Source organism: Perissodus microlepis, chromosome 16 (genome assembly GCF_051167445.1).
Source record: "Perissodus microlepis isolate ML-2025 ecotype Zambia chromosome 16, ASM5116744v1, whole genome shotgun sequence".
In the NCBI taxonomy this organism is placed as follows: Eukaryota; Metazoa; Chordata; class Actinopteri; order Cichliformes; family Cichlidae; genus Perissodus; species Perissodus microlepis.
This window is the reverse complement of record NC_140476.1, coordinates 11,638,004-11,650,589: the sequence shown is the minus strand read 5'-3', so window position 1 is coordinate 11,650,589 and position 12,586 is coordinate 11,638,004. Positions and strand designations below refer to the sequence as shown.

The following is a 12,586-nucleotide window of genomic DNA, read 5'->3' as shown; positions in this document are numbered from 1 at the left end:
CGGGGCAGGAAGTCAGGGTAATAAATATCCTTTACAGGGTTAAACACTGTTGCTGAAAAGCCATTTTCCACACAATCCATCTGTAACATTGCTTAATGATACAGACGTAGGAGAGCACAGAAGGAAGGAGTGAAATACACGTGGCATATTTCCCAGAAAAAGCTTAATGAAAGGAATTAAATCAGTGACACAGAGGAGAAAGAGGCCGGCATCAGGAAAGAGCAATGTTTAAGATGATTACCATTATCACTGGGTTCACTAAAGATCATAGTCAAACACTGGTTGACCACTGGTGAGAACAAATTACATATAGAGTGACAATCAGACAATCTTTATGGCCTATAACAGATCTAAAAACAGGTGTACAAATGGTGGACTGCCTACATGCTAACTACCCATCAGCCTCTTTTACTTTGAAAGTCAGTGGTCTGTTTTGAGTCTGGGTTGCAATCTTGAAAGTTAAACCACTTAGTGAGCTGTATTTGCAGACAAGTTGGCATCTTCCAAGCCAAATACAGGGGACTCTGGCAGTCTGCGAACAAATAAAGCAATCACAATGAGGTCTTCAGTGCAGCACCAAATACATCTTGGTGACTGGTTTCACCAAGCAACTTCCAGCTACCACTTGGGAAATGCTGATTTTTTACAAACAACCAGTGGTTGCCAGGTGGTCACCGGCAGGTCTCTTGGCCTGGGTGATTGGGACGTCAGTTTTCCAAGGACCCTTGTGAAGTTAGCCACAGTCTTTCATCTTACTTTCTGCTTTCTCCTTACTTAATCTCAGGCTTACTCCATAATGCTAACATTGACTCTCTTTGCTCTTTGGGGCTTTGCTGTAGGACTCTTCTAGTTTTTCTATGGATGCATTTTTGTAGATGCTGAAGAGTGAATTTAGGACCGATCAGACAATCCTCTCATTGTACTACATAATGAAAAACTTTAGCACTATGTTTCAGATGTAGCATTTTTATATACTAATATAATAATCCCCTGACTAAATGATCTCATTGGAATTAACATCTAAAGAACTAGACAGCTACATTGACAGGTAAAGTTGGATTGAAATTACATATATGAGAATTTGCACTTTTAAGAAATTCTGTATAAGCAGACAAGATGAGTTGAAGAGCACAAATGCACCTGGCATCATTTTCAAGTTTTCTCTTCATTCCGTTTAGTTTATTTTGACAAAACCTGATCACAAAAACAACTTATTAGAAAATTGTCTTGGTTCAAGTTAAAATACGTCTTTTTACAATTTCACACACATGCTACAGGACTTGATTTTCTGACTAACTTAAGTTAATAAATTAACAGCTTGCACACGCACGTTCTCAGGGTGGACATCCTCACGTAGACACTGGACAAAGTACTCTGAACCACATTTGTGGTCATTTCTGCTCCACTAAGTGTAGCATGACCTCACACAAAAACACACAGTATCACTTGCATAGCTTCCAACAGCTATGGTATCACGACTTGTAATTAGTCCACTATACAACTCATACAATAAAGTGTCTTATTAAAGATCAGATCTTATTTGGACGTACAAATTTCAGTCCTCAGACTGAACAGACTGCGACTGTCTGTTCAGTCCAAATAGTGATTGTTGACACGATAGATAGAATTAGTCCATTTCCCATAAAAAAGTAGATCCTATAAACTAATCATTGGACTTACACACACTTACACACGTGACAGCCTTTAGTGTTTTCTTTGAACATATATAATTTACTTATGCATTAAAATCTAAAGCATTACTGCAAAAATTCAAGCACATTGAGCACATTAAGCCACGTCTATGAGTGGTACATTGCTTCACTTGCACAAAAAAAGAGGACAAGTGGAATTAGCAAGAAAGACGTGGAGCCTGTCTACTTAGTCCTTGTATGATGTAATCTATGGGAATTTCCAAAGACCAACATCTCCTTTCACCTGCAGGATGTAAACATCACCGTAATGACTTTAAGTAAGTCTATCACATTTAGCTGACACATTTTGTTGCAGTCCATATCAATACAGACTTTAACCCGCTTTGAAGTTCTGCTCTGGATCTTTAGCAACATTCCAGCATTATACTTGTCACTGTAGGCCAAACAGCTTTGGCAAAAGATGCCTTCTTTAGGTCTTGCTGATTAGTGTTACATGCGTTTAAGGTTAATGCGTTTGAAATTGTGCATTTTTGAAACGAAGCGAGATAAATTGCCGCCCCCTCGCTTTGTGGTATTGCACATTTAATTTCTTCCGCTAACAAAAACAGCAATCAGATGCAACCAAATGAAAAGCAGACATGAAGACAGAGCTAATGAAGCCAGCGAGGCACCAAAAGGCTTCTAGAAAATGTTTACTACTGTAAAAATGTACTACAGATGAACAATGCTGGACTGTGATTCATACACAGTACATTTGCTGTGTAACTAAGAGCACCTTACACTCTTACTTAGTAATGACACAGCTAAAGACACAAGGGTTATTTATCGGCGATTTTAGGATCGTTAGAAGATTAATACCCTTGGGGGGTTAAAGGCTTGGGCTTACTTTCATCTTAGACCTGCCCCGACAGAGAAAGCTGAGGTTAGAGAGACAGCGTGCGGGTTGAAAGAGGTAAAGCAGACTGTCAGAAGACACCAAGAGTCTTCAAACGCTGCCACGTTGGAGTTATGTGTGTGTGTTGTGCATGGGTTTATGTGTGTATCACTTTAACCCCATAATGAGAAGCCTTGAGGGGGTCCATAGCCATTTGGCAGATCTTAATTTCCTGATTTCAAAAAAAAAAAAAACTGTCTCCCCTTTTATCTCCTTTTCAGCAGTGACACACACACACACACACACACACACACACACACACACACACACACACACACACACACACACACCGGTTGTGGTCTTACCACAAGTACTTGCGCAATTAAGCCTGTTTTGCCCTTAAAAGCGAATTGTGTGCATTTATAGCCCGCGTATATGTGTGTTCATGTGCGTGTGTGCATGTGCGTGTATGTGGATGCTGTAATTAAGCAAGATCAAACCTCTGGGTTTGTAGAATTAGCCATCGTTGAAGATCAGAAGGTTTTTAGTCAAGTGTGAGACAGGGAAGAATGAATTTAGAGGTTTGGAGCCAGGCAGCAGACAGATTGTGACCTCAGATAATTGTGGTCTCTTCCTTTTTTTGTCTCTCAGACACACTGACACATACACAAAAATACTTTGATACTCTCGACAAGTTCAGATGGATTTAAAGTTCAGCTGTCAGTGTGCGAAACTGATCTGATCTGACCTGGGGCCACACCAGTTAAAACGGTAAAACACGTTTTTATCAAAGTGTCAGTGCATGTGTTTGCTGGTTTTCTGATTTAGGCAGCTAAAACTACTGGTACATGTCGGGGAGTCATTGCCTTGATGGATGATGAAAGCCAGTCCTGCTACAAGACAGCGCTGTTGTTAATTTCCATGAATGCATCTTGATGACTGTTAAACTGATCCATACTTAAAAAGATATCATAGAACAATATGAAATTGATTTTAATGACCGATTTTAATGAGGTCACGTACTTTTCTGTATAATGTTCTTTTGATAGCTGATAACCATATAATCAGGATTCAAACATGTTGGGATTTTTGTGGATTCTTCAAACAAAAATGTTATTTAATGTTATATTGCAGGAAGAAAAAAAATGTTAACTGTACTGAGCCACAGATACACCGGAAATTGTGACTTGAAAGTACAAAAAAAAAATCTGTTAGTTTGCATAATGATGTGTCATCCAGTATTTAGTATGTGTCATGGCCCATTATAAACAGGTGGAAAAATGACTGTATCTATTATCTGATGCCTGTTATCCAGCCGGGTAACACACCATGTCACAAAGCTGAAATTATCTCAGTCTGACAACGAGTTCACTGTACTCAAATTTGTGACAAAACGTCAGCAGCTAAGTGATGCTATTAAGTCAGTATGGACCAAAATCTCTGAGGAATGTTTCCAGCACCTTGTTGAATCTATGCCATAAAGGACTAGCAAGGTAGAAATAATAATAATAATAATTAGAACGGATCCCGGCCAGCTGAGTTACTCGGAGACATATGTATTTATTTCCCTGTTGACAGTGACAAACTAATGACTTAATAATAATTTAGTAATTTAATGTTACAAGCAAAATATATCAGTGAATGGTATTTAAACATAGACACAGACAGCCACACATACACACACAGAAATGCTGTATACTCAGTGCAGGACAAACATACAGTGACTAAAATCAGAGACACTTTCTTGGAAACGCTTGCATTTCCAAGAAATAAACAAGCAATCAAACAATACCACACGGCAGATTAATTTCTGGCACATTAAGGGGGAATACACACATGTTTTATGAAGTGCTGCTATCAACAACCTTATATCCAAACACAGCTGTCATTTCACAAAAACCAAACTAAACAAGCTTTCTCTTCCTCAGGGATTTTATAGCTTTCCCGACCTTTGTAACCTCTTCGTTTTCGTGTCAGCTTGTCATTAAACCGTTTAGCAGCGAGGTAAAGAATATTTTAGCGTGTTTGCAGAAACAAACACAAAATGTAAAATTGCTGTTTACCTAATGTCAACTTAATGATTGCAGTAGCTGTGGAAGTATGATTTGAAAATGGATCCTAGGCATTTTATTTTAAGTGTTTTCCTTCTCCTTTAACCTGTGCTTAGCAGAACTATAAACTGAATTAGAAACATCAAATTGATTTATTACCTACTGATCGACTATATTACTCTGGGGATTTACACCCTACTGCAAGCCAACTTTTTCCACCCTGATACAATACCAGGTTAGCATTAAATATTAGTTGCACTATTAAGTGGCAGCCATCAGTGTGAAACTAGGCTTGAAAGATGGTTTTACTCGCGTTTCAGCTGAGGTTGAGGTTTGGAGAAAATTTCTAACCCAACGTGACAGAGACATAACAAAGAAATAGGCGTATAATTAAATGTTGTTAAGTGATATCACCAACATTTATTGAAGCAGAGGTTAGCCAACGGTGATGTGTGCTTGTAGTTATGAGTCAGAAGAATGCCATGGGCTGTTCTGTTGCTTTTACTTGATCTTGGTGTGACGTCATGAGAGTGAAGTCATTTGGGCCACACCGACACGTACACACACACAGAAACACAATATCCCCACTGACAGCACTGCTGTCGGCAGGATGCTGACATTCATAACAATGCTGTTTTATGATTGAAGTTTTGTGCAGGAGTCTGAATGCTGGAATGTTTGCATGAATATAATTCGAATTAACAACCTGTCTTTCTCTCAGCTCTCCCAGGAAGAACACACAAAAATGTCAGAAAGGAGGGAGAAGAAGTCGATCTTTCTGTCCTCGTTATTAGTAAGTTTTCCTCTCCTGCCTCATATCCGCTCATTTGACCTTATATTTGATAAAATCTTCTCCCTTGCATATCTTCATACATCACTTTCTCCCCCTCTCCACCCCTTCTCTTTGTCTGTTTGCGTTCCTCTGCTCTTCTCTTTACTTTTTTCTTCTTTTCACGCCCTCTCTAAAATCATAAAGCAGTAGCTTGAATTTAAATTTGTCATCTTGTTTTTGATGCTGACCCCGCAGAAACCCATATTGGTCCAGCAGTATGGCTCGCAGCCATAATAAACTCCACATTTGGCACAGGAAAAAAACAGACTTTGTGGTTTTATGTGCCAGCAGCTTGCATAACTCTTCAGCACTTGTACCAATTAGTGAACCTTGGAGTTTTTATAGAACAGATATCTTTATAATCTGTCTTACAATCTGGAGATTCTCAGCTTGTTTTGATGCTGAAACCTACTGGCAGTCTTCTGACACACACTCTCATCTTAACCTCTTTCCCAGAATGACAGACAGTATACTTCTCGGCTACTGTCATACAACATAGCACCCTTTTGATGATTATAGAAGTGATGGATACTAGCACTATATTATTTGCAGTCCCCTTAGTTTCTGCTAAATTTTAATTCTATAGGCTGAGATAATTATTACACGTTAAAGAATGCATCATCTTGCTTTAAATGCTTTTTAAATACATCAGTTGCATACAAAAAAATTGAACGCTGATGTGCTTTAAACATGCATACACTTGCAAGGCCAGCAGGGGGCGACTCATCTGTTCGTCTGTGAAGGTTCTCAGTCATCCAGGTCATCGTAGTCAAAGGAGCTTGCAAAGAAAAGCTTTTCTTTGCGCACTGCAGTTGGACAATCTGTGCTGTTAGTAAAGGGAAGTAAATAGAACAGCTTACTAATGACAATAAACGAGCACTCTACTTATCCCACATTTAAAGCTCATCTTAAAGAAGCTGATGGGAAACCAGGTCTGTGACCATTTGAAACTAATTTCTCTCTGATGAGGTATTAATATCTGTTTTTGCTGAATCTCTTTTTTTATGCGACTTTCCCTGGGAAACCAGATGTAAAACAGCAGTTTTGATCAAATCTGGCATCTTTAAATCTTTAAATATTTTTGGTATCTTGATGTCGATTAGCACGTGTTGTAACTGTTAAATGAATAAAGACACAAAGAAAGACAATATCTAAATGTCTCTTGCAGAAAGTGATTGCTCTCAGTGACTCCACACTAGCTCTAAAACAAAGGATTTCAGTTTCAAACTAAACATATTAAATCCACCAGTTTTAATTTACTCATCACTGGAAGCACTACTTAACCTGTGAACTATTGCAAGCTAATCTGGAGGATCTGGTTTGACTCACCAAATATCTGGTATGAGATAATATATGCAGTCAAATACTGAATATCTAGACACATAAACACACTCGTGGTGTAGATGTATATTTATTTAAATGGTGCCTTATCTCTGCTGACATGAGATGGTTATTAGGGAGAATACAGTGAGTGGGAGATGTTATTAAACAATAGAGAGAAGATGGAGAAACTTAGTCATGCACAGTCATGCACTCATTTACTTTCACTCCATCATTTTCTGGACTGCAAATGATTTTTAAAAGTCAGTTTGTTTGTTTGGAAAAGGACAAAGTGTGCTGGTAAAGCTATAAATACCAGCTGCTACTTATTACAGTGAGCCACAGTGACACGGCACAAAGACACATAGGCTACACCGTCACATTTTCACATTTTAGAGCATGTTATACTGACTTGCGTTCATTTCCAAATCTTAACCAATACCACAACTTTTCTTCATGCACCTGAAAGGTCTAAACCAGGTCTTCACCTCACACTTCAGCGATTGAGGTTAATGAGTTACTGTGTAGACATATTTATGTCTAAACAACATGAGTAATACAACCACAAACAAACACACACACATGCAATTGATGGGATCATGCAAACTCTTGTTTGACATGAGGACAGCTAACGATGGTCTCCATCTGAGCTATTGCAGACAAAGAAGTCAGCATGTTTGTTTTATTTGCTGCTTGTTTATTTCCAGTTAAAGTGAAGATGCTGATTCATGGATGCTTAATTTTATTTATAGACTCTATAAATAAAATGAAAGATGGATGTAGCCCCTATATATATCATCAGCCATTTCTTTGTGGCGAAACTGGAGTATCTGCTTTTCCAGAACTTATGATAATAAGAATTAAAAAATTATGTTTAAGGCAAATACCAATACCAATATTAGGTGATTTAAATATCTGATAGTCCAAAATATTGGATGATTAAGTAAATAAACAACTACAACAGTGTAGCTGCTTATTTACTGATCTGTTTTTGCTTGAATAAGCTGGTTGTTGTATTTCCAAACACAACTGTTAGTATTGGGAAACTTGCAGAGTGCCCTCTGGTGGACAAACTATGCAATGTCAACACTTGTAACATAGTTGAAGAGTGTTTCTCCTGATTATGATTTATTGGAAATTACAAATTCCACTACTGATAGATCAGCAAATAAGTAATATTAGCCCTGTGATAAATCTGTTAGATTAGGCGTTGATCTGGATCTATTAAGCAGCAGTGCCTTTAATTTTTTTGCCGGTTGCAAACATGTCTTGCACAAGGAGTCTGTCAGCAGTAGTATGTATCTGTCATTTCTGTTTTCACAAGTTATTATATGTTGTTTTGTCCTTATTTCGTCTGATCTCGACTCCACTTTTCTGACTCTCTTTCTCTTCTTCCAGGTGTGTTGTGTGTTTGCTAGTGCAGAATATAACATCTGTGGACAGAATGAGTTCTTCAACCAGACCAGTAACAGCTGCCAGGCCTGCCCTCAGTGCCAGCCAGGACATGAGCCATATATGGTGAGAATGCATGCATGCATGCACGCACTCATACATAAAAAATGTTAATTTAACTCGTAAAAGATTTTTGTTTTGTTACACTATCTGAGTACATTTTGAAATCAAGTGTTGGAATCAACTGACAGCACGAGTGAAGGAAATGCAGTAGCAAATCATCGTCAAACTAAGACCGTCAAAAACTGAAGAAAAAACGGACTTTTTGAATGTAGGTGTCAGTTTTGCTTAGACCACCCACAATCCATGCATTCCAACACATACGCATATATACAAATACACAGCACGCACACATAGCTGCACGGTGAAAGGTGCCTTAATTTAAATTAACAATTTCTTTATGGTTTATTGCTATCATTGACTTCAACGTGAAGGCATGCATTACAGTGAAAGGCTTGCAGTAGTCACATAGTGACTTAGCCCTCGTCAGTCAGTCTGCCAACAGCCAAAGCAAACAAAGTGCAGGTAAATGCTTCAGTGGGCACCTGGGGGTGCCACACCCGCTTGAGAGAGACAGCTGCACTCAAGGGTGAACAGAATGAATTACAAGCCGTTTTCACACATGCTCTACATCTCTAAACTTTTCTCGGTATTACTGGTGGAGCTGCTTATGGGAACGCAAGTGTCCTACTTAGTCAAAGCAGAACAGTGTATGGTCTTTATCCTGCCAGGTAGATAGCACAAAGACATTGTGAGGCACCTGTGTCCAAACAGAGCTGGCAAATATCCAGAATTCCCAATAAGTCCTAAGTTTGGCCTCTTGCATGCTTTGCTCAGGTAGCACCCTTGACTTAAAGCAGTAGTGAGACCAACTACATTATTGTGTGGTACAAAAAAAAGCAATGATATTTTTTCAACATTTGTAGAATTCTTGTGCATAAACAGGAAATCTATATGCTGCATTTATTCAATATTTTGAGCAGACCCTTTATCAGGATTTACTTTTATATTTGTGTGTATACATGTGTCTGTTCAGTAGAAGCTGGATTCTCTGGGCTCATTAACCTCCATGAATAATGCTTAAATCATTTGATCAAAACATAGCAGAAAGAAAAATTCAACTTCTCCAACTACTTATCTAAAGTCGATGTCCTTTAAAGCAGCTGTGGGTCATCTACTGATTGGAATGTCGGTCATTTGATCCATGGCTCCTCTAGTCTGCAAGCGGAAGTATCCCTGGGCAAGACACTGAGCCCTGAGTTGCCCCCGGTGTTTGAATGTATAAATGTCAAGTTAAAAGCTCTTAGACAAAAAAACACTTGTGTAGGTGTGTGTGTGTGTCTGTGTGTGTGTGCGTGAATGTGGCTTGTAGTAAGAAAGCCTTTTGAGTGCTCAAATAAAGGAGAAAAGTGCTGTATAAGTGCAATTTAAATCTAAATTTGCATAGTAGTAAGAGTTATAAATTGTATTGATATAGATACAGATTTTACAAAGCAGAATGAATTTTAGAAGAACCTTTTTATCAAAAACAGAAAACATGGCACACTGTTTTGTCTCACATTTTATCCTGCTGAAAATAAAATAAATGAAATAAACCCGACTAAAAAAAATGAATATAAAATGTTAAAACACCCTCTGGGTATTGTTAATTAAGACTAACAGTTCAAACTGTCTTGCTTTATAAGGGTTGCGTGGATGCAACGGTGAATTTGACTGACAATGTCCTCAGGATCTGATTTGTATCGGCGCACTGAAGTATGTGGCGTCACTGTTTTTCCAGCTGAATGCGACTCACCTCAAATTAGGCACGATGTTATGAACGGTCAAACCACCCAATACTGCAGGTTCCCTCGGCACTCTGACTGCTCAGTGGCAGTTTTTAACCACAGCAGCTTATTAAAATAGACGAAAAACCTCTCAGCACTCTAGACTCAGCGCTGGACGGGCAAAATTAGCAGCAGCTGGATGGATGTTGTAGTGCATTCTGTATTTAAAGAGCTTAAAAAACAAGATCACAGAAAAAGCATGAACCAAGAAACGATCAAATACTACAAGTATTTTAATGATCCCCAAAGGCAGACAAAAAACCCCACAATTACACATTTGCATGGAAGTGATCACAGTGCACTAAACCCTTTGTTTCTATCTTAGTTCTCTCCTCTGGTGCTTTCCTCATTCCTGCTTTGTGTTTCCGCATGTTAACAGAAACTTCTATAAAGCAGCTGGTGAAATCAAATGATCGTTCTCCTCTTTCTCCACCTGATGAGAAGCTCGGTCTGATAATCAAAGAGTATTGCAGCCATTTGAATGTAAACCTCGAGTAGTTTCATCAGTGACATGAAAGCCCTCTTTGCACTCTGATCCTTTAGGTGCCACAGTCTGGAACAGTCTGTCACTTGTCTTCTGTTTCCCTGACATGTTTCTTGTACACGTGTCTTAATCACAGTATAACCAGAAAGTTCTTGCTCAAAACAGAGACTCCAAAAAGTACATGCCCGCACACACTCGCACAGACACTATGCAAGACTCCACACAGTGCAGAGAGATATTGAAGAGCTATTTCAGTGCACATCTTGTATGCAGATTTCCAGGCTAGTTAACAGCCCACCCTTACATTTCTGATTTTGGTGGAAGGGTTGGTGGGGGAGGAAACATTGAGGAAGTGAAGAAGTACAGAAGTTTTACATCAGATTGCATCTTGTATTGTGTATTGTGATTATGGTCCCTTGTAACTTTGGCGTTTGATGATATGCACTGCAAGTCTGAGGTAATCGCCTTTATTTCTCTTCACGGTCAAGTATTATAATACAAGCATAACTATCTGAGTTTCACTCACCTCCATAACTCCTATAATAAGCAAGATTCAAAAAGGCATCAATTTGCTTTTCAAAGGAACGAGTTCTTAATCATTCTGGAGAAGCTTTGAGTCACTGTAATCCTGAGTATAAATGATCCAACGAGAGCTTTAACTCAAAGTGACAAGATCCTGCCGATAACCCAGCACGGTTTTATATCAAACAATCACACCGAGACTCACGGACGTCAAAAAAAGAAGGGAGAGAATATTAGATTTCTGTTAGAGTCAGCCTGCTGTAGCCTAAAGCTAAGAGGCATAGGCTTTTTTTAATAGACAGATGAAAGTGGGAGGGAAATGAAAGATGAAAGGAGCGAAAAAGAGAAAGAGGTTGATGTGTTTTTACATGTGTGTGTTTGCGTGTGGCCTGTTTGGCCTCCTAACTGAGAGGAATTACCATGTGGAGATGGGAGGAGATGGATGCTCGAAAACATACCAGTCGTCTTAAACAACACCAGTCATTGAAAAGCATGCGCAGCGAGCCCCTGCTTCTCCAGCCATATCCATCTGATATGCGAAAAAATCTGATTTTCCTCTTGTCTTTTGAAAAAGTAATGTCAGATTGTCTCAGAACAGAGATAGAAACACATCACTGTTTTATAATGTGTGTGTCCACGTCACAGTTGGAATGTCAGTGATCTGTAAATTGTATTTATTTGTTTTTTTGATTTAATAATTGATCATAAAACTGAAAACGTCTCTTTATAAAAAAAATGTCTTTGTGTGTGCTTTGCAGACCTGCGGTCATGGTGTGAAGGATGAAGGCTTTACCTGCGTGCTGTGCCCAAAGGGAAAATACTCCGGAGGGAAATATGAGATCTGCAAACGTCACACAGACTGTCATGCGCTTTACAGTGCCACTGTTCACATACCGGGAACTCCCGAACGCGACGCAGAGTGTGGACCCTGTTTACCCGGGTAAAGCACACTAACAAGCAACAGCCATTTAACACACAATGCAGGACACCTTTTAAATGATCACACAAAGAATCATTGAACTATTAAAATATACTCAGTGTTTTTCATTGGCTTCAGTTACTTTATCACTGTTAAATGGTAAATAATACAAATGCATGCGATGAATTTCCATGTCATTTATGGTCAGCTTCACCCATCTGTTATTCACTTTGCATTATAATAATAAGGTAGTGTGTCAATAAAAAATAGCCTTTGTAGCCTTTTAAATATGCAAATGAGACGTGAACTGTCACTTTTTTCCTGGTGCATCTTCTTACATGTCCTTGTAAATACGTGTCCCATAAGAAAAACAGGTGCTTAAGCCTTAAAACATCTGGCTCAATGTTATATGTAAAAATGACTTGAGCATTTGTTTGCCTCCAGTTTTAGCTGCTTAGTTGCTAAGTTCTGCATTTCTTGGCACACTACTGCCACCTATAGAACACTGACTGGTGTAAAACCAATGACATCAAATCGCCCTTTGCATGCAGACACAAGAAGAAGAAAGAATGGATCCAGGTGCTTTGTAGGACTAATTGTGATCAGAACTCCATAAAGTACATTTAAAAGCAGCCTGACATACAAGAGACATAA

The 12,586-nt window shown here is 38.8% G+C and overlaps 1 protein-coding gene across 1 annotated transcript in view; it reads left to right on the top strand.

The window, feature by feature from the left end:
• The window catches only part of edar (ectodysplasin A receptor), a 42,996-nt gene that overhangs the window by 14,727 nt on the left and 15,683 nt on the right, over positions 1-12,586 (top strand). The window contains exons 3-5 of the mRNA XM_084908443.1: positions 5,299-5,370; positions 8,128-8,247; positions 11,772-11,953. Coding sequence (XP_084764569.1) covers positions 5,323-5,370; positions 8,128-8,247; positions 11,772-11,953 — 350 coding nt within the window. The 5' untranslated portion in view covers positions 5,299-5,322. The remainder of the gene's footprint in view (positions 1-5,298; positions 5,371-8,127; positions 8,248-11,771; positions 11,954-12,586) is intronic.